The sequence below is a fragment of the Argopecten irradians genome, chromosome 12 (genome assembly GCF_041381155.1).
Source record: "Argopecten irradians isolate NY chromosome 12, Ai_NY, whole genome shotgun sequence".
In the NCBI taxonomy this organism is placed as follows: domain Eukaryota; kingdom Metazoa; phylum Mollusca; class Bivalvia; order Pectinida; family Pectinidae; genus Argopecten; species Argopecten irradians.
Window position 1 is genome coordinate 9,256,578 of NC_091145.1, and position 23,193 is coordinate 9,279,770.

General features: G+C 34.6%; 2 protein-coding genes across 20 annotated transcripts in view; one reads left to right on the plus strand and one right to left on the minus strand.

Moving 5' to 3' along the window:
* Nucleotides 1-83: 83 nt before the first annotated feature.
* Nucleotides 84-12,389, plus strand: LOC138336691 (RPII140-upstream gene protein-like). Of its 3 annotated transcripts, none has more exons than XM_069286235.1 (8): nucleotides 84-209; nucleotides 2,118-2,571; nucleotides 3,286-3,451; nucleotides 4,427-4,515; nucleotides 5,884-5,951; nucleotides 10,813-10,891; nucleotides 11,314-11,415; nucleotides 11,749-12,389. In XM_069286235.1, exons 2-8 carry the CDS (start codon nucleotides 2,150-2,152, stop codon nucleotides 11,786-11,788), a joined length of 966 nt encoding a protein of 321 aa, XP_069142336.1. In that variant the 5' UTR covers nucleotides 84-209; nucleotides 2,118-2,149; the 3' UTR covers nucleotides 11,789-12,389. The 3 variants fall into 3 exon arrangements, with proteins under 3 accessions (XP_069142336.1, XP_069142338.1, XP_069142337.1); XM_069286237.1 differs by having other exon boundaries at nucleotides 95-209; nucleotides 2,137-2,571; XM_069286236.1 differs by lacking the exon at nucleotides 84-209 and adding an exon at nucleotides 627-778.
* Nucleotides 12,390-13,081: 692 nt separating this feature from the next.
* Nucleotides 13,082-23,193, minus strand: part of LOC138336961 (hemicentin-1-like) — a 71,448-nt gene continuing 61,336 nt past the window's right edge. For 12 of the 17 annotated variants that reach the window (XR_011210496.1, XR_011210500.1, XR_011210499.1 and 9 more), the window contains 6 exons: nucleotides 20,774-21,445; nucleotides 19,202-19,513; nucleotides 18,108-18,189; nucleotides 17,735-17,988; nucleotides 15,966-16,169; nucleotides 13,082-14,321 (listed from right to left, as the gene is read on the minus strand). Coding sequence is in view for 1 of the 17 variants with exons in the window: in XM_069286609.1 (XP_069142710.1) it covers nucleotides 14,278-14,321; nucleotides 17,735-17,988; nucleotides 18,108-18,189; nucleotides 19,202-19,513; nucleotides 20,774-21,445 (1,364 nt within the window). In the remaining 16 variants the exon portion in view is untranslated. The remainder of the gene's footprint in view (nucleotides 14,322-15,965; nucleotides 16,170-17,734; nucleotides 17,989-18,107; nucleotides 18,190-19,201; nucleotides 19,514-20,773; nucleotides 21,446-23,193) is intronic. The other 5 variants (XR_011210503.1, XR_011210505.1, XR_011210504.1 and 2 more) reach the window with 3 other exon arrangements.

The following is a 23,193-nucleotide window of genomic DNA, read 5'->3' on the forward strand; positions in this document are numbered from 1 at the left end:
AACTTAAAAGAAAATATTAATCATTAATAATTTAAATTATTCTGTAAACTCTTCATGGATTTTACGACATGTCCAAGACACATGTGTGACTACACACGTGTGTTAGGAGGAGCCAACGTGTGTAGGATACTATGGGAGGAAAAAGCAAACACATGTAACATTGTAAAATAGGCCTAGCTACTGTATATTCCTACATATCTACATTATAGGTAAGGTATTTTAGTTAAAAGAACCCAAGCATGTGCCAAAAGGTTTGATTCCGGGAATCTATCCATACGGTTACATTGTTTCAATGAAAAATGTGTGTAAACTTCACCTTCAATAGATATGTTCACATGTTCTTTTTATGGAAAGATGCAGAAAACATCATAGAGCATGAATGAAAAGTTAAAGAGAATGTTCAATGAATGAAACTGATCAAACCGCTTATCGTTAGTGATAATTGAACACTTTTTAATTAATTTCCAAGCAGGTTAATTATTACCGAGTTAAGCGACCTGATAGCATACAGTACTGTACATACATAATGAAAATGAATGTCGCAAAATATGATTTCTTTATAAAGCCTTACCATTTTAATTCTTTGGATCAGGATGATCTATAGTCATGCTTTGTCCGTCGTCAATATGTTGTAGTCCATCGCTTGTAAACTTTAATTCAAACTTCTTCTCAATAACTGAAAGGCCCAGGATACTCATATTGCTCCTGTAGCATGCTGGGATGAAGGGCTACCAACTTTGTTCAAAGGAATTACCTTGACTCTCATTCAAGATCACGGGTGACAAAAAAGCTAAAATATATTTAAAGATGCTCCACCGCTGACAAATGGTATTTGTTCACTATCAAAAACAGGAGCAAACGATTTAGTATTTATCTTCAGTTACAAAAGTTACTTACTTTACACCATTACCACCATTGAAAAGTTTAAGCTTCTAATTTTAATTCAAGTTAAAAATATGAAAAATAATTAATTGCATCACGAAAAAAATCTGTGGCACTATATCCTATATAGAAGGAAGTACTGATTGCGCATGCACCAAAGGCGAAATGAATTGTTTTATATTATTTTTTTGTGTTAATTAGACATATATATACACATGATCAAACACCAATTATTGTTCAACTGATGATTATCGTTTATGCTCTGTTGGCGGTGGAGCATCTTTAAGTGACTTCTTGTCATTATAACTAAGAGGCCTTTAGATTCCTGATATTTGTCCTGTAGCTAGCATGTTTGGATGAAGAGGTATCAAGTTTGTTCAAATGAAAGACCTTGACAATCATTCAAAGTGACAGGGTCAAAAAGGCTAAATTGTTTAAACAATTTTTTGTCAATAATTAATAGGCATAGAGTATGTGTATTGCTCCTGTAGCATGCTGGGATGAAGGGCTACCAAGTTTGTTCAAATGAATGACCTTGACTCTCATTCAAGATGAAAGGGGTCATAAAGGCTTAAATATATTAAAATGACTTCTTGTCATTAGCTATTTAAGAGGCATAGAGACCTAATATTTGGCCTATAGCATGCTGGGATGAAGGGGTACCAAATTAATTCAAATAAATGACCTTGACATTCATTCAATGTCACAGTTATTAAATATAGGATACACTAGAAATTGTAACTTGAATCATTGTATCTTTACAAACTTCTGATTGTTGGTTGAAGAAAAGGTGTGTGTATTTAGCCATTTTTAGCTAACGTGGCCGGAAGTGCCGGTGAGCTTATGTCATAAAGGCTTAAGAGGCATAGAGACCTAATATTTGGCTTATAGAATGCTGGGATGAAGGGGTACCAAATTAATTCAAATAAATGACCTTGACATTCATTCAATGTTACAGTTATTAAATATAGCATACACTATGAATTGTAACTTGAATCATTGTGTCTTTACAATCTTCTGATTGTTGGTAGAAGAAAAGGTGAGAGTATTTAGCCATTTATTCTTTTGTATTGATACCAATTTTTCGTCACTACTGTATACTTGGTGTGGTATCTATTCAGTGTTTGGGCTGCAAAAAAGGGAGTGAAGAAAGAGTTATAAGATTTAAACATAGGAGTTATAACTAAGGGAAGATGTATGCATTAAAGTGATATTATATATCTTCTGTATTTCAGTACATGTACGACTTGTCAGCCTTGTCGACAATATGGATCCTTTCAGGACGAACCCAAAAGAGATTTTTAAGTTAAAATCTTCTATAGTCTTTTACTCTTCACAGTATTCAGTTACAGCTCGATGGCAAACAAGAAAGTTCCTAAAATTTCCTCACATTAACATTTGTGCACCGAAGCCATCTTGTTTAGCAACATTAAAACCTTCTAGAAACCCCACTGTTGTTTCATCTGGTGTGCTTCCATCAGAAAAGCAAGGCATGCCAATGTCTTATTCAGTCTACCAGAAACTGAGGTCATGTCTTCAAGTTCCTGTCCTCCTGGCCAACACAAATCCAGATGTTCTTCCTGATGTTGAAGCCAATGCTGATATTCCGATAGTGTCACAAGAGGAAGTCATGGAGTATATTAATAAGGAGACGGGAAAGGACAGATTACGAGATCTATTTTACCTGAAGTAAGTATCTGTACCAATTAGCATTTCTGAAATTAATATTTGCTAGAGATGATAGATTTGTTTGTTTGAGTTTTACCGGCCCATCGACAACTAAAGTCATTTAGATAATTTCATGATGAAAATATAAGACCATTGATTTTATGTAGCGTTTTGATTTATGTTAATTCTGAAGGAATAACGACAGAGCTTGATCAAATGTTAAGGTTTAAGATAGATACATGTTTATTATCTTCATTTTGATCTATCAGAGTTAGTTCCCTTTGTTTCACTCCACCAGTACTATTAGAATTCTTCCTCTCTGTTACTCTGTTTCACTCTGTTATTACTATCAAAGTTACTTCCCTTGGTTTTACTCTACCTGTAGTGGTACTAGACTGGGTCAATTATCGATGAACAGGTAGCTCAGCGTTAGAGCATTCAACTAGTGTACAGAGGTCCTGGGTTTGAATCCCAGTCTGGTCGCTACATTTTCTCCTCTCCTGTTACACACCAGCACTATTAGAGTTACTTCCCTTTTTGCACCCTGATAGTATTGTACTGATGGCATGAAATGGATGGAAGTAACTCTTACAGATCCGAGTGAGTTATCTTAAATGTCTGCCTAATATGATATCAAACCCTGGCCAGGAAGGTGAAAGGCAATAGACAACTGGCTTATAGCCAAGCTGTAGTTTATATTTGGGCTCAAAAGACATATTATGTCTGTTGCTGTAGTGCACAAGGAGCAAGGCATCCACAGTTAGAGGAAATCAAGCTGACATTTCTAATGGGTACAATGCTTGGAGCTTCTTTTGGATTTCCACTGGGATATCGCATAGCTACTGTTAAATTCATGGAAGAAAACAGAGGAACAACATTCCGTTCCAAGTACATATATGAGGTATTTTTTCTTTATATGCATATACAGTTCATCAGATAGTGTTTAAGTTGATTATTTCTATAGGGCAATGTAATGAATGCCTTGTTTCCAAATTGGTATGCATATTTCTTTCTTTAAAAGGCATATAATAATACATTAGATCTGATTATCAATCTTGAGTGAGTGACTACATAACATAATCAATACTTTTATTTGATATGCATTGAGTCTTAATTACATTTTAAGATATTATCTATTGTTAAAAGATGCTCCACCGCTGACGAAGCATAAATGATATTCATCACTTGAACAATAATTGGTGTTTAATAGTGTATATATATGTCTAATTAACAGAAAAAAGTAAAATAAAATAATTTGTTTTGCCTTTGGTGCATGCTCAATCAGTACTTCATTCCATATAGGATATAGTGCCGCAGAAAATTTTTTCGGTACGCAATTAATTATTTTTTGTTATTTTAACTCGAAGTAAAATTAGAAGCTCAAATTTTTCAAAGGTGGTAATGGTGTAAAATAAGTAACTTTTGTAACTGAAGGAAAATACTAAATCGCCTGCTACTGTTTTTGAAAGTGAAAATATACCATTTGTCAGTGGTGGAGCATCTTTAAACTAATGACATTTTGTACGTACATGTATATCACCTCTTATCTGCACACAAACATAATTAGTTGATAAATAGTGTGTATTCGTCATGACTAACCTTTGGTATTATGAGTGTTGAATCTATTTATTTGTTGTGTAGCTTGTAAATTTTGTCAAATATGCGAATAAATTAGATGTGTTTAATAAACATATTGCTGGATATCAGTCACCAATGTTAGGTTCACGTAGTTTGTACAACAAAGTAAAGGTCACACTGAGTTTAAAGGTCAAATGTCACAGAGTCTGGTGGATTAAGTATTATAGTTAAGAGTTCAATAGTTTTAACCAAAACCAGGTCATTATGCCCTAAATTGTTTTCATGATATCTTTTACAGAGGTACAAAATAGATAAAGGCATACTTGCAGGAATGAAAATGGGAGCAAAAGGTGGCTTATATGCTGGGACTTTTATGACATTAATACTGTAAGTATTAAGTACCATAAATTGGGATATTTTGGTATTGTGAAATTTTAGCGTTTTTGTATCAAAATAGAGTAGTTTAATTTTGGTTTGTTTAAAGTTGGTGATTTTCATTTTTTGTAATTGGCGCATAACTTACTTGTTTCATTTGTCCTTTTGTCGCATAGATCCCTCAACAATGAATAACTGGATTTGCTTTAAAGCCATAACAATATTTAGGTAACCTTTTGAAATATTGGTCTTCAATACAAGTGATTAATAATCTTGAAGGTTTATACATGATTTTACAAAAAAAAGGAACATTTTCACATGTATTGCTTATCTGGTTGATAGAACATATCTTAAATATATCTTACATAATGTGATCGAGTAACTTAATTCCAAGAGTGCATGATCGGATAAATAACATGTAGATCTATTAATATATATATACAAACAAATAAATGCGTAGTCAAATTTGGGTGTGTTTAATTTTTTTTACGCTTTTGTGCCAAACGCCAAATAAGCCAAATATGACCACATCCAAAATATTCCAATTAACAGTAGTATTGGGAAAAACTAGAAATGTCTCTAGACATGAATGCTGTGGTAATACCTTCATTCAAGTTGATCTTAGCACACATAAGGCCAAATTATGTCTGTTAAGGGTTACATTGGCAAAAAAAATAGGGTCGGTAGGTCGGGATATCTTTTTAAAAGTGTTTTTCACTCTAAAGTAATGGCCAGAACCAGAGTCTGAGATCCAAATCCCGACGTTTAATTTTCTTTTTTCCTAGAGGGTAAAAATTATGGTCGGGCGGGTAACCCAAAACAGACATTATTCTTTTTGGCCTAATATAATATGGGATCATTATATAGAGTATAAAAGTGGTCTGTTTTTGTGTTAGCTGTGTTAAAGGATATCCACCCAGTTGTGATTGGTAAGGGTATTTGATATTTATTCTGATGTTTCTCCACTACCACATGATGTAACACACATTCTTACCATATTCGACCCAATAAGCGCCCATGTACCTATAAGCGCCCCTCCCCATTTTTGAGGCCTCAATTTCAATTGCCCATGCATAAATATGGACCAGAATTATATAAAACGGTATGGATTTGCAATAATTTTGACTTATTAGCACCTTTTCATTTTTATCAATTTTTTAAGCGCCCTGGGCACTCATTGGATTGAATACGGTAATTCAAAAATGTAGATAGAACTTAAAACAAACTCTTACTTACTTAACATAATTTTCTTCCCAATCGGCATCTGTCACCCAGTCATTCATAGTGACATAAAAGATACAAACCACACACATAAGTAGATGTCATACTCAGGACATAATCCATGAAGACATCTAAGATGTTATTTTCCTTCTGTTACAGGGGATTATCTACAACTATAGCGGTATATAGAAATCAAACATCTTTTGTGGAATACAGTATCTCAACTTGTGAGTATTAATACATGTACAGAGATTTTGAAAAAATATTAATAAAAATATTCTGTAAAAATGTGTGATTGTAATAGATTGTGACCTCAGTATTTTGCAAGTTAGATTCTCATCATTTCTCAGGCTCACAGTTACATGAGATGCCTACCTGCAAAGGCAGATTTTGAAGTTTTCAAAACAGAATACAAATATCAGAAATTTCTACCAGAGATAGAAACTGGCAAAGCATGTTTTGTTTTATGTGTCGTCTGACAGTATCAGGTAAGCTATTCTAATCGCTATTTTTCCAAAAACTCTCAATAGTAAATCGGAATTAAAAATGTATCATCATTGCAAACATCAAAGTACCAGAAGTACTAAAATACTTCAAAAAACTTGGTAAGGTTTAAATAAGGTGTTTGAACTAATGGAGTTGGAAGAAATATCACATGAATTAATGCAAAGTGCTCTAAAATAAAAAAGAAACCATACAGTGACAGCCTCTGAGACCCAGCAAGCTGAAAGTCTCGTCTTCGACTTTTTATTGGCACATTGGATGTAAAGTTAGCCCACAGCGCTCAACATCAAGTAGAACTAAAAATTTGCTCATGAAATAATGAGCTATGGAGGAAGCTGCAAAAGTTAGACTTATATTCATTGAACAGGAAATAGAGCTCAACAAAATGCAGGAAGCTTTACAGGCTGATATGAAACTTCTCGTATCTGAATGTGATCTCGTTTAGGCAGAAGTAAAACTTCAATGCATGATGAGAGTTTGGAACGTGAATACATTTCATTACTGTGACCTTGTTATGTTACTTTCCTTAAGCAAGAAAAAATGAAATAAATATGTTGATGAGCAATATGAGAATTTATTTAACCAGGTCACATTAAACTTCACTATGTCTAATGATGTCACTGGCAATAAACCTGCTAAGAGCATACAAAATCAAACAGCGAAACCCCAGAGTCATATCTCAGATAACATAGCATGTTTTTACGTGGATAAAAGCTAATATGATGCCAGTAATCCTGAACATCCACCAGTAGATTGGCAACGTGGAACACATGTTATAAACTCTAGCAGTTTGCTTCAAGTTGGAAACTTACGGCCATTCCAAAGCTTACCTTTAAGGACAATAGGAAATTATACGACTTGTGTGATATTGTTACAGAAATAGAAGATGTAAAGAATGATAAAAAGTATCATGGCTTTCTAGTTTACTTCAATACCTCGTGAGGTGTCATTCCCATTGTCAATAAACTACCTCACAACATACAGAGAACATAGACAAGAGGAGGAATACCTTATCCACCATTCACAATTTTTTCGACGATAAAGCAACAGTAAAGAATCAGCCTAGCTTCTTTTATGAACATTCTATTACCACTAACAGACACTTCCTTCTTGAATTGGCCATACCAGAGAGGTGATAGCAACACAGTCGAATAGATATAATTACGCAGCTCATGCTTCCCTTATTGATAAAATGCTATAAAATCCACAATATTCGTGAGAAAAGACTTACGCCAGGGTAGATAAGAACTATCGGTACCTCCATTACATAACGAAACATATCCGTCCTGTAGAATCAACGTATCGGCCATCAAAATATGTGAACGAAATTGAACTTTGGTTGGGTAAGCATGAGAGAAACCTGTCAAGGAAACGTTCATCAACTAGATGTCCTGTGCATTTACAAAACGCACGTGCTAAATGGTGGTCGAACCACAGGGATGAAGCCTGTCCTTAAAATTTTTAACACCGCAATAGCGATGCTTGAATTAGAAATTATGTTTGTCAGAGAATAAAGCAAGACGACAAGCCAGATGAAATTATAGGATAAGCAATTCCTGACTATCATGGAATCGGAGTTCTCCAAAGACTCTATGGAAACAGTGGATAGCCCTACCCTTCCGTCAGAATTGGCCTCGATTTCCTAACAATCGACCTCAACCTCAAACCCTTCAAAGGGCTGATGTACTCTCTACGAGTCTTCGCAAAAATGCAGCATATATTTTATTTCATGCAAAAAAAGGTCATGGCCAATGGACATACAGAATTCTCCCCTTCCCTCCGAGAGGGAGAAGTGCGCTGGTACCTACATATCTTTAACCCTAGAGAAAACTTAACCAGAACAACAACCATTACTGTATAAGTTGCGATAACTTGTGCCTGATGCAATTGTCCTTATAAGACAATAAAATATGTTTCGTATTTTGCCTGAATCCGATCTCGCAAATACCGTGCTGGATATTCTGACGCGCTTCCTTATGGGCAATGTAGCCATAATAACTGATGACATACAAGAGATATTTCAATGTTTCTCCGTTTGCGAAAATAATCGGAATTTCTCAGATTTCTCTGGTATCATATATAACGACCCAGGCAATCCTATGACGGAAAAAACCGTATGGCAGTTCACGTGTTCGGCAATGTCCCATCGCCAGTTGTGACAACGTTCGAAAGTATTGAAAATATCAAGGATATCAAGACATTTGTAATTGTTTATGTTGACAATGGACTATTTCAACTTCCTCTTCGCGAGAGGCTGCGGACTCGATTGAAAGTGTGTTATATGATGGCGAAACCTTGCCGCAAATGCTTCTGCCCAATAAAAGTTCTAGCTAAATTCCCTAAGATAGTCTTGTTACGAAATAAAGGATCTAGATTTGATATCAACATCTGCTGATTGAGATGACCCCTACTATCAAAAAAGAGGCTGAATGCTGTACCTGTAGGGAATCTCTGTAAGATCTCGGAAATGTACATAGCTACTCTAACGTGCGCCTGCTCTACGTCATTTCCTTTTCTTCAAAATGATATCAACATTTGTAAAACCCTCTGTTTCTTCGCAGGATCAGCTTCACACAGCCCGCTTCGAGAAGTTTCACTCGTAGAAAAACTGGTTCAATAAAATCGCACATAATTCAGCATTTTCTATGTGTTTTCCGGGGGTCCTCAAAATGATGCAAAATCTGGAATCTGATAACAAAACTGTTGCAGATTATCACAGAGCTGAACTTTTTGCCATTGGAGAGATTCGGCGTGGAACTTACTGTCAGGAGTTCAAACGCTTATTGGAAGGAAACGCTGCTACCTAATAATAGCAAAATATTTTCACTGTGTCCAATTATGGACCAGGATAGTCTAATCAAAATGTCCAGGAAACAACGTAAATTCCATCTTCGTCCTGAAATACCGTATTTCTTCTCTATGTCAAAGCATTTCCACGGCAGCATACGTCAGCAAGGACGATATTTCGATCCGCCAGTTATTGGTCTGTAGAAAGTACCACCAGAAATGACAGAAAATCTGCTATTCACGTAGCTGATAGACTCCTGCCTACCCCCCTCTTTACGCATGTGGAGTTGACCGCTTTGAACTGTGGGCCATCACGACCAGGAAACATTGCGAAAGACATACCAGCAGCAAACGATGAGCTGTACTCTTTATATGTCTCACGGATTTTTTACATTGAAGTGGTTGAGGAGCTTAGCAGTTTTATTTATTAACGCTCACGGTTCACATTTCTCCAAGGTCAGATTAAACGATTCCGGTTCAAGAATGGGAACCTTGGATGATTTGGAATTAATATCGAGGACAGTCCGGTTCGTGAATTTCAACACGCCATCAAAAGTGTCACTTAATTGCGAGGGAGAGGATAATCGAGACTTATCGTATGATCTTGGAGCTGTTCCCACAATAGGAAGATTTTACCTAGGTAATTTGGACACTTATGGCTGAGTTACTAATTATGCTTTCCATTGCGACCGTCTTGTCGGATCGGAAATGTCATCGGTCATGTCTTCATCTACATTACTTATTCAGAAGTGCGGTCCAACATCTGATTCGTTCGCTCATATACATACCAATGGAGGCATGCTCACACATGCGGCAACGTCTTTACAATTGCGAATTTAAATGGTTATTTTCGACAATCACAGAGTAAGTGACATGCATGTATATATGTATATCGATGCATTTTCAGCCAAGATATATTGACTGTGACAGTGTTGCAGTTCTTTGTCCTCTGCGGAGGCCCGGTTTTACCTCTAGCTCTTCATTAAAGAACCTTTGCAAAATCCATACGAGTCGTCAGTCATTATAAAGATCTTCTGTCACATTCTGGTCATATTTTGATACTATAATTATATGTTCACATTAGTTCTAACTATCAAGATGGTAAACGTGTTAACACATCTTGTGACATTCTGTAATATAACTCGGTCATCTAATTTAAAGGTCTTTACTCTCATTCCGATTTAAAGAGGACCAGACAACATCTCAGAAGAGATATTTTCTGGTGACATTTTGGGATTGTCCAATTGTCGAATCTTGAAGGTTAATTTCATATCCACGAGAATTCATCCCTTATCAAGTAATGTATTATTTGTATATGCCTGCTGTGATGAAATCACATTAGTTCTAACTATCAAGATGGTATATAGCCACAAAGAGAATACGTATTGAAGCTAAAGTTTAATCTTCATAAAGGTCAACAGAACGTTATTCCTAATGGAATGCTGTCAGATCTTCTAGGTTCCTGTTGGTCCCAAATTATGCATGTTTGATATTTCAGTGATCAAATAACATGACCGATAGATATCCATCTTGGGTTTTTATATTTGAAGTTTATGTCGATTACCCTTGGTCTCTACTTATGAGTTCAATATTTTAATGACCAGAAAACAACATGGCGAACAGGCTACCGTCTTTGATTTTGTTAGTTGAAGTTGTGGATACTTCTCTGAAAAAGTATATATATAAGTATTAAAGTAGATTTTACTTGTTTAAGGAAAGGAAACCTATATTGATTTATGAAATAAATTTTATTGACGTTTCTGGGTTGATGTAATCTTTATCTTTCTGTTTCAACAGCTGTTGCTGGGGCATTGTACAGGCTACATATGGGATTAAAGGGAATGACAGCCGGAGGAATAGTTGGTGCCATGCTAGGGTAAGCCTTCAGTACTTTTATGAATTATTTAAAAAAATAATCTTAATGTAAACATCGTGGTATCCGACTCATGAAAGCAACAATACACAGATTTCATAAAGGTCCTGCATCGAGATGTGCATGAGCTGAAAGTTTGTTATCGCTAATTCTCAGAAGGTATTGAAGGGATATTTCTAAAATTTTATATTTAAAGTCGAGACGACTTGTATTAAATGTGCGTAAGAAAATCATTATTTGTGTGTAATCAGAGTTAGTTTTCAATGTAACTGCAAGTATATTTGTCACTATTTTTAACCGATTTAGTCTAAAACTGATTTCCCCACAATATATACGCAGATCTGACAGCATTCCATTAGTACATATTTGCGTGTCCTCGTCCGTGCACGATTATGCTATTGAAACTGTCTTTTATGTGGTTACAGGACGATAGGGGGTGTGTTACTGATGGGAGTGGCGAAGGCGGCCGGAGAAACGCAGGAAAACAGACATTACAAATACATCGAGGAGAAATTAGCCATCAAGAAGTAAGTTTCAAAAGTCTCAAAAGGCAGTCAGTCCAGTGAATACTGCATTTTAATATTCAAGATTAAACTATGAAACCAGGCATCAGTTTATTGCTATTTCAGAAAGCTTATCTTTAAGTCTCCAAACTTTTAACCACCAACCATTCTCGAATATAGAATTCTATGTCTCCAGTTTTAGAGATTGAAAACGTACTATATGTCTACATTGTTATCATTGCATTTCATTTACACTTAACTAGATAGTGAAAACTTTCTATGTGACTACAATGTATATTGCCAAATATCAAGTCACTTACACAATGGTATTTAAATCCTTTGTGGTTTTACTTTCAGGGAATTTACAAGAGAAATTATGGAACCATTAGAAGGATGAGATCAACAATAAATCTGTGTTGGTAACCTTGTGTACTTTAAACAACATTTGGATCTGTTATTATTTGCCGTGAGACAGACATTGTTTCCTCTCAAGCAGATATATTGGCCAGGCTGTGATGATTATGTTGCCCAACGCTCTACTAAGCCCTGGACTTTGTTTTGCTGTTGATCGACCTATGGTTGATCTGTTGATATGAGGTCCAGCTTGGACAGATTGGTGGGCTCTAGGGTCGATCAGTATTCACATATTGTTTCTGAGAGTATTCCATAATTTTAAATATCGGACACAATGACAATAAAATACAGATGAACCTTGCTAATTCCAATGTTGGCAAGACTAACTAACTACCAAGGACAATAAAGTAAAGATACACTTTGAAGTCGGTAGGTAAAGCCTTGAGTTATCAGAGTTTTGTGTTATCAGTAAGTGTACTTGAATGCAAACCATTTTATTTTCATTGGATACAAATTTTTTTGTAATTCCATGAGACAGCTCAAGCGCGAATTCACTTTTTCCGCGAACATGTAAGATTGTCAGTTAGAGCCTGTGTTCGCATGTCTTGATCAATATGCTGAAAATAAAGATGTGAAATATTGTATACGGGAAAATAAAGTGGTTTGCAGTTCATAATAAGCTGCATGCGTTAAAGTTAACACCTATCATTCTTATCAGATTCTTTTCCAATGTATTCTTGGGCCACTGGGTTCTGTCCCATTATACGGTTGCTATAAAAGTGGTAGTTCTTGCTCCTACTTAGCGCTCAGCATTAAGGTTGTGGGGTGACCAGTACGGCCGTTTTCAGTATAATGTGACCAGGTGAAGTGTGTTGCTTGTTGTCCTCGGTGGCATGTTTCAGTGATAAAGCACTATAAAAAGGACAAGAGTTCCGCTATACAAGAAGACACACACGAATATACCTCGGTCTCCCAAATCACGCACATCGTACATCACACACCAAAGACACTAGATACACCGGATATTGTCCTTAAATGACCCGGGTTAATATGACATAAATATAATAAGCCAAACGAAACTAAGGTTGGTATTCCATAAGAAAAACAAAAGCTCGGTAGGTTGTTCACAAGTGTGTAAACTTGTCGATGAGGCAGGAGACACCAGCTCTTCTAGAATATCTGATCCCATTATCTTGTGTACTTTTCATAATGTATAACATTGACCAATTCATACTTCTGTTGAGACTGTGATTGTTTATTTGATTAGGGGTTTGTGAATAAGACTTTGAACAGTACAGAATGTGACCAAATGTGAAACGAAAACAAAGACACAAAATTGGAGATTTTTTCAGTTTTATTTTTCCGACAAACATTCCTTTCCCCGCGGTAAACAAATGTAATATACAGATACTGGTTAGGTACACACACAGTACAGGTACATACTAACCACACAATAAGTTAAGAGTATATATGTACAATATAGAATTATCTATATTCAGAAAACAAGGAATGTGCATGATGAGTATATCTGTCCACCCCCCACATTTCATAATGGACTAACCCACAGTATTGGTAAAATACATTATGAAATATTAAGGTTAATAAGGTCAATGGACAAACCCAAACAATAGATAAGGTAAGATATGCATTGATGTCACTGAGGTTCCCTAACTACGACATGTCTTCATTACTACCTTGTAAAGGCGGTTTATATACAAGAGGTTTTCATAAGTGTTACAGCCTTTTGAAATCTCCGAATAGAAATTCATCTCACAAATCTCTTTCTATGGAAGAAGACTAGGAATTTTGATTAACACAATAACATACATATTTTTATGAACATTTAATCTAGTCGTGTTTTATATTTTTATATATAAATACATATGTACGTATTTAATCATATCGTTAAAAAGAAAATAAAAAAAGATATATAAAATCGGGTGGATAATACAAACTCTCGAAACACTCTATTACTCTTGCAAAATTATCGATCGATATCCATCTGAATATATAACAACTTATGATTGTATAAGGTTTGTACAAGATTTATCTCCCTTGTAGACTTACCTCCCTTTCAAATTATGATGCTGATTTTGATATGCTTGCGTGGAACTAATATCATGTGAAACAACAGGAAGTGCAGCAGTTAAGTCGGGTTAAGGAAATATGTACATATAATTAACACTATATATTGAGTTACTCCATGGCTGAAAGGCACGCGATAGAATCAGACGGATGTAAAATAGTTCGACCTACTGTTCCACGATATAGGTTTGATGTGTAAAAATGGTCTACAAAAGAGGAGTTATGTCTTTTATCTATTATAGTCTGTCGTCTTTAATTCCGTTGGAGCACAATATTTAATGGTTACCAGAGGGCGCTCTCCAATGTTCACAAAAGGACGCTGATTGGTTGTCACAGATGGCGTTGTCTAGTGTTCAAAGATGGCGCTGTCTAGTGTTCACAGAGGGCGCCATCTAGTGTTCACAAATAATGATCTTTAGTATTCAAAGATACTATGGCCTCGAAGCTCTACTTGGTCAATCTTTCTTCCTCCTCAATCATTTCGTAGTGACCTGTATAACGAAAACGAGATGTACTGTCAGAACGAGATATATAGTTAAAACCAGGTATATTGTCGACAAACCAATGCATCTTATAAACAAATCAAGCAGCTTCGAAACAGGAAAGTGTTTTTGCTAGCCTTAACGCAGCTATCCAAGTGATATTCAACTTTCCTGAACACAATGACAATTTAATATGTTGGTAAATTATACTGGAATCTTCTTAAATGGCGAATTCTTGGTTTTTTTCCATACGGTGGGTATATTAGTATAGTATTAAATATTGATATTTTTACAGAAAGAAAATTATATAATTGATTTACAATCCAGCTTTCATATTTTTTACGGTACATGTATTTGAAACACGACCACATGTAAATTAACAAATATGTATTTCAGAAAAGTTCATGTCGTTTACTTTGGATCGAAATTTGTCAACCATTAAAGCATTTAGCAACAAAAGAAATATATCTTTAATATATTTATTATTTATTAGTAAAGCCATTTCTTTTAATTTCATTCACTCAATAATAAAATGGGGGAAAAACCCGCAAAAACATTATGTAACCCGTAATTTAAATTAGTAATAAAAGTTATTATAAATCAGAAAACGAAAGCATATACACACTAGAGAACAAACTAATTTCTTTAAGCATTTTGTCAATGCAAAGTAAAAAAAAATAATCAAAGAATAAAAATGAAGTTACCAGAACTGAAAGAAAAGATGTAAGATTTGTTTATGTACAGTTCACCTCTGGTCAGTTCGAATATGCCATTATACCATTAATTTAAACATGCAAACTATCCAATCATCCTATAATTTGCTTATGCTAAAAAAGAATTTTATATGATACTTGGCTATCAATAAACATGATATATATATATATATAAACATGCAGAGAGTCTAGGTATATACCAGGGAAGAATGGGCAGACATAGATATGGTGTTTCAAATTGGTTCTTTTTGTGAAAGAGGTATCTACCCTTGGAGCTTGTATTGATTGTTACGTCATTACTGAATGTGAAAAAATCAGGTTTTGATAAATTTATGGTGTTACACTTAGAAACGCCTCTCGTAACAATAAATACATTCTTACAAGAACAGATAACTCAATACAATCTGGCGGGATTACAATATCAATGGATATCAAGGAAAGACGACCACATGTAGACAAATATGGCGACAATATATAGGAAAGGAATTATCTAATAAAGAGAAAAATTTTAATGATTTTTTTTAAATTTTTGTATTTCTCTTGCTAACGTCAAATAAGGGACCGTAGCCATCAGATACTATTAGTGAAGGACTGTCTAAAATGATTCAGAATATTTACAAAGGGAATTTTGGGGAAAACTGTTATAACAAGATTTTATTACTACCAAAGTTACCCCCAATACAATATACATGTATTGTTATAATTCATTTTCAGTATTCTGAGTTATATATTATGTTAAAGACTCGATTTTCTTTCTATATCATCTTAAATTTGTAGTAGTAGAAAAAAGTTAGAGAAAGAAAAATATAAAAAAAATAAAGACAAAATAGCATCCATTGAATTTGATGCAAAAAAAAATCAAATATGAATAAAAATAACTTTAACCAGTCTGAGTGTTTTAGTAGCGTTAGTTCACATACAGATAGAAAAAAGATCTTACCAATAAGTGGTTTGTAATCCATAGAAATTCACCAAAAGTTTATTTCTATATAAAATTTCCACACATATTACACAAGCAATCCCTATTGGTATTGTTGTGAGATTGGAATGTGACAGAGTTTGAAGCCGAGTAGGCTTCAGGTGCGAGTGAGGATTATGTAATAAGCCAGAATATAAAGCATGAGAAAAATGGCGTAGCCTCGCTCTGAAAAAGAATAAGGTTTCTCATGGTTACAAGTAAGCTATGTTTGGTATCAAAGTGCTGCGCATGTGCCACTCTCCTGCCTGTCTCATCGCTTAGGGAACAGAACTTGACCAGTTGATACGGTGAAGTTTAGCCACACTTCTTAGCCAATTTTAGGACATGAATATAAATTATGTTATACATATTGTTAGACTCAGCTGATTGACCACTTTGAGTTTTTCTTTTGATGTTCTTGTTTGGAATATTAACTTAAAACCCAAAATCATTTTAAGTGCAAATACGTGTGATTTGAGTGTGAAAAATGTCAAGGCCAGCAGGTATTTACCCCTTTATAAAATTGCGCATTTCCAAGCATACATGAAATTCTCAAGATAACTAGCAGAATTTGACAAATTATTGAACTGAATGGAATGTTTCTTTAAGCTTTGAAAAGAAAATGAAAATAACTTTAGCAACAATACTAACGATGGACGCCACATTTACCATGCTAGGTGGCATTAGTTAGGAGAGTGGGGGATGTTATTGGGGGTCATGTTGGGGTAGGAGTATGTAAATGGGGGTCTAATGATGTTAGTGAGCTGTACTTGGATGTGGTGATTGTGATGAGACAGGCAGACAGAGGACCACAAATCGTTAGGAGATAGGAACACTCTGGAAAGTAATGAAGGTGGTCACTAATTTTAGGTTCCATATAAAGTAAAAGCGTTAGCGACATCCTATTGAAATACAAAAAAATTATCAAATCAACTTCAGTTTTATTAACGAAGAGGTAACATTTTCAAAACATCATCTATTATCTATTCAGTATTCCATTGTTAGTCTTTTTTGTATACCATAATATTTCAACATCCTGAGCAGGTGTTTTATAATTGTACTATAAATTAAAGGAAATGTCAAGTTTGTATAACCCGTACAAAATAGTCTTCTTACATACTAAGTGAAACTGTAGCTTCTAGAAAATATCACATAGATTAGAAAAAAATATTAAACTTTATTTTATTTTATTTTTTGCTGCTAACCAATGTACTATATGGGATTATTTAAATAATGTATCTTAATTAATATCAAGCATCGAAATTTCTACCAAATGTTCATGAAAATTTGATAATGGTAAACTAAACATGTTTCACAATACTCTAGTTTAAAATTTGATTATTTGATTTATGTTTTATTTTTAACACATAATGTGCGGATAAATAGATGTGAGATAGATATGAGAACATGGGTATTAAACCCACTTACAATAGTTTGTAAAAAGCAACTCTCATGTTGACTAGCAAAACTCTTACATTTAGATAGGGATATTCTGCCCATATAACAAACTATTCCGAATTTGCATATTACAGAGTTATCTGCACTTGCGGGTAGGTATTGATTGTGACATTATGTGTTTGCGAGCATAACGTCATACGTTTTGGAGAAAGCGACGTGAATTGCGCTCACAAAATAATGACGTAATAATCGATACCTACCCGCAAGGGCGCTAACACTCTAATATACATAGACGGAATATTATAAGGTGAGATTCTCTCTATGTTGTTTCACAGTCTCTGTATGGTACCTACCTGATTGCTGTACAATCTCGCCTTCATGCATCCAGCGTACGTTGGCCTGCTTCGCTGCTCGAACTTTAACCATCAACTCGACTTCACTGTGTTCGGGGATTTTGGTTGAGCTGGCAGGGATGATGATTTCTGGGCCATGGTGATCATGGTGACGATGGCGTACGCCGCTAGCTTCATCCGAGGTTTCCTTGGTAACGTGACGAGCTGTGACTTCAACAATTTGCATTCTACTGTCTGAAGTACTTGATGCAACACTGCAATGAAAGAAACATTAAAATCTTCACACGGATAAAAAAATATGGTTGTATGATAACATAAGTTCTGATGTAGTAGAAGAATTTGTCTATGATAGTGAAGAAGTGTTTTTCTTTACCTTGTTTCTTGTGTTTGACTTAATGTTTCATTCAGTTTGCTGACAGAGGACTCCAGTTCCTCCAGTACTTGAACTGTAGACTCTGAAATGTACGACATATAGATACATACTCCACACAAGTGTTTTAACAAAGCATCATAAAGTCTCAAGGAATATGGCTATCAAAACTCATCTAATTTCGCTTCCTATGTGTATTTTTTACATCTAGTGAACAGCTACCGACATTTATGAATACAACATCTGGGCTTTGACGGGTAAGAAAAATAAGAGATCTTTGGGAAAAGTTAGAGTAAGTAGCTGCCAGCTAACCAATAAAAGTTATCATCTCATAAATCAAAGTGAGAACAAGCGGTAGAACATTGGACTTATTACCAAAATTCCGTGATTATTTGTCACCCCTTCCCGAATAAAAATTGTATGAAAAATCATATCCAAGTTTATTTGTAGAAACAAAAAGGTACCAAGCTAGGTCCCTAGGGTTTCTATACTGGTAAGTATGTAGGATAAATTGTATCATGTGTATAATATCAATCGTTGACGTTGGATGAGGTATCATTAATATTTATCAACCATAAAAAGCCAAAAGAGGTTAAACTCCATGTATTATCTATACTAAAATGTCAACATGGGCACGTACGTTATACCATAATTGTTATATAAATAAAGAAAAACTGCAGATTGATTAAAACACACACGCCAATCACACTGATGTTAGTTTTAGAAGAACTAATTGGAACTACTTGTATTTCACTTAATTTCGACAAAGAAAATTAAAGACAGGGTGCTCTTAGGTGTAGATCAACAAATGTGCCACTTATAGTGCTCTTAAATGAGTAGGAATATTTGGTATGTCAGTCAAGTCGGAAAAAATCACAAAATCAATTACCGGTATTAGTTATCACTATCAAGGCAGTGATTGATTGGTGATTATAGTATTCAGTGTATGTTAGAGAAAATAGAATAAAGAAAAATAGAAATTGAAGTGAATTCTGGTCAGGAAAGATGAATTATGATTCACTTCCCTTATCACAACCAGAGGGTACTGGTGAATCGGACACAATCCTCGAGCAGAGAAAACGAAAATGAAATCTTACTGTTTATGTCTTTGATTTTGTTTTCGGCACCTTTGGCTACGATCTCCTCCGATTGCTCACCTGCAGACGACATAGATTCTGACGTAACTTGAGTAACCTTGGCAGACTCAGAAGTGACCTTAACCTCTTCCTTTTTGGAGACAGACTCAGATTTAGCCTGGGTCACCTTGACCTCTTCTTTAGTAGCAGATACTTCCTGTTTAGTTTCTTCTGTTTTAGTCTCAGCGACCTTCACCTCTGACTTAGATTCTGCTGCCATGGCAACTTTGGATTCTACAGCTCCGTCAACTACATCCTGTCCAGTTTCTTCCTCTGTAATAATTCGTGAGTGTAATCAAAATAATAATTCTATATCCCTCTACATCATTGATGTAATAAAATAACAATTTATATAGATATATGAAATGAACAAAAATCCAGAAAACATGCAATGTATTACTGTTAAGAATGAATATCTGATTAAGTGATACAATTAGCATCTTGAGGCATATTGAATATGGTAAAGAAGTCATTCGCTGCTAATGATGCCTATAATTTTGAAAAGCAATCTTTGTTTTAATGCTGAAATAGAATTATAGTTCATTATGACAATGTGAAAATGCAGACATATAAGCTAGCACAAGCACAAAACATACATTACATAAACATTCACATTTGAAATTTCATGCATAGAAATAATTTGTTAAAACACATTTTCCAAAATTCTCATTGACTAATCATATTTTATTTTCATAACGTCCAAATATCTAGCTTAAACAGTCCTGATTTAAGGTTTATAAAATGGGGATAAGACAGTATTTCTTTCGGAAATTCTGCATCAAATGATTTTAACCAATCACATGACAGTATTAAAACTAATTATTGTTAATCAATCTCGGGAAACTATTAGTATCCAATTACTTTTAACCAATCATATGTTGCTATATCAAACCAGTTGCAAAACTTCTACTGCGAATAATCAAAATTAGAGCGATATCCATTACTTATTACTGGATAGTATTCAATGATGCAACCTGGCGAATGCACGAGGTTAATGGGAGAAAACGATAACCAATATACTGTCTGGCAATGGCCACGTGGTAACAACCTAGAGTTCTAAATGGTAGAATACAACATCTGAACTTTGTTGCTTTTGCTACCCTTCATTTTGATAATAATACAGAGGAATCTGAGATATCATATATAGACAATATTGGCTATGTGACATTGCCCAAAGTGAACATGCAATGCTGAAAAGTAAAACCAACTATAGGTCTACTAAATTTCACAACATTTAAGAACATCAATACAACTTTGGTACAGGACCTCACGATTTTAGGTCTACAATAAATATATTTGAATAAAATACTTTCAAAACAAAACTCTTGTCCAAAGACTACTAATAATGGCAAAAACGAGTACAACCATTACAATACAAATATGTAAAACAATCTAGCCTACTACATAAAAAATGTTTAGGACAACAATCACACACTGCTAATTTTTTGTTGTATCTATCTCTAGTAAAAAAAAGTTAGTGCATCGTATTAATATCAACCTGTTCACAACACGTTCACGCCATATCTTTCTCACCCAAAGAAACATGGACAGTCTCTTGCGAAATCCCCGAGTCCTTGTTCAGGATTATTTCATCGCATTCAGTCCTACTTTCAGACACAGCCTGGTCTATTTTCTTAAAACTGCTGCGATCCTGTCTCTCCTGAGTACTTGTGAGGGACTGCAAAAGATCTTCTCCCGACTCTGTAGAGTATTCAGAATACGAGTCTTCACCAAAATCGTCGTCATTATTAGGATTCATTAAGAAACTGAAGTTGATGGGTTTGACGGGAGATTCAGGCGTATTAGACATTGTAAAATCTTTCTCTTGCACATCCATTGATTTCAATGTGTGGCATTCAGCAATGTGTCCTTGCAATTCTAAATTCAGCGCTTCTCTGTTCAGGTTTGTAATTTGCTCCATATCATTTTCGATTTCTTCAGTCATGTCATCTTCGTTTTGAGTCGAAAAGGACGCCAATTCTTCTTGGACAGAAGAGGTGAAATCCGTAGACAAGTTTGACTCATTTGTCCCATCTTCCAGATCATTTCCATCATTTTCGTGGTTTAGTACTGAATTGTTTATTTCTGGGTCATACTGGTCAGGGCTCACCGTCAGGGTAACAACATATTCTTCCTCTTCTGTTTCTGGAAAGTTTTTAACTGAGTGGCTATTTTGGACGTCAGTTTCACTGTTCAACTTATCAGCTGTAAATATTGTAAATATTATAATGATTTTAGATTGTGATAACAAATAAGGAATTTTAAAATAATTTCGCTAGAAACTTGACTTTATAAATTGAAAATAACATTGCACCAACAATAGTCAAACCTGTCTTTCTAGAAACAAAACAAAAGTGTGTTTCCTATATATTTTAACTGAATATGCTAGATCTGTGCCTATTCTTTTCATCGTTTTTTGCCCTTTTTATTATAGAAATGTCCTTAAAGTAAGTTTTGTTATGTTGTTATTATCAGTAGTCAACCGGGATTACTCTTTAAGACCTAGAGTAATGTAAATCTAAAACCATGCTGAATAAAATGTAATCTCTACAACTGTAAAGTTAAATTAGTTGGCTACCATGTCAAAATACATAAAGTAATTAAAAGACGATTGTTTGGTACAGAATGAAGAAACTTTTCTGAACCAAACCACACATAGAGCCATGATAAACAGTACTAACATTTTTGTATACATACGCCATGTCACTTATGTACAGTCATATATCTACACAAGACAAACATACACATACAAAAACGATTATCAAAACAGTACTACCTACATTTCTACATCTGACAGACTAAAATGACCAGTCCTACCCTGACACCAGAAATAGTTCAACTTAAAAAAACCACCACACACATTCAGATACTAGTCTTCCTAAGTATCATGCAGGGGTGATCCAAGACACATCATAGAATAAGATATTGATTACTGATATATACATGGACAAAAAAGTAGTCGTATTTGATATGGTTATATACACCATTGTGTTTCTTATATTCTTTTATTGATTTCAATTTTATTTTATTTCAAAAATAGAAGGACGAAAAAAGGCATACCTATACGAGTTCCCTCACTAAGTAACAACTAGTACAGAAAATATGTAAGACGGAGTTTTTTATAACATTAACAGTATGAAAATCTTAAAATATTAGATATAAAATTTGAATGTGGAAGTTTGCAGTTATGGATTTTTCTCGATTATGTCTAATTACCCAAAACTGTATGTATATAAGATTTTTTCAAGCTCCAAAAGGTTTTGATTGATTTCTTTGAAATACGACTTTTATTCGGGGAGTCGGTGGTATAAGGGAGAAAAACTCGTATTCACATACAATTTGCGATTTTATCAATTTTGAAAATTAATTCATAATTCAAGCTTCCATAACTCTACGCAATTAAAAAAAAATATATGTTAAATAAAGTTCAAATAAATTAGAAACATAGTCTTGATAACTATTTCAGAATGTTACATGATGTTTAGGCAGACTGGCACTTAAACACATAATCTACGACTACAATATATCAAAACACCAAAACAAGGACTACTTATATACGGAATGAAATGTAGAGTAAATTGCTTTAAAATTACCTATGTATAGACAAAAAAATCACATCTACCTGTATCATACATTCACTTCTGCACATTATCCGGTAATTTGCATTTTCACCAGAAGGTGACAATGACTTTAACACAGAGTTATAACATCGACATGGCATTCAACATTCTAACATGTAAAGCCAATCTCGATAGCTGTGAGGTCAGTTCCGCATAACCACAATGCAGCTCAATTGATTAGCTGAAAGTATATTAATAAACTCAAACTGGGAACTCTTGCAGTTGATGTTTCTAAACATATAAAATTTGAGATATTGACATGGACAAAAGCTGTGCTTACACATATATACATGACATTGCTGTCAAAAAGCATGAAGGGCAAACATCAACTCG

Bases quoted from the DNA above. Each gene is read 5' to 3' on its own strand.
- LOC138336691 (XM_069286235.1), top strand. From the start codon at position 2,150: ATGGATCCTTTCAGGACGAACCCAAAAGAGATTTTTAAGTTAAAATCT. The intron at 3,452-4,426 runs GTATTTTTTCTT...TATCTTTTACAG, and splicing joins GTTCCAAGTACATATATGAG to AGGTACAAAATAGATAAAGG. The intron at 4,516-5,883 runs GTAAGTATTAAG...CTTCTGTTACAG, and splicing joins ACTTTTATGACATTAATACT to GGGATTATCTACAACTATAG.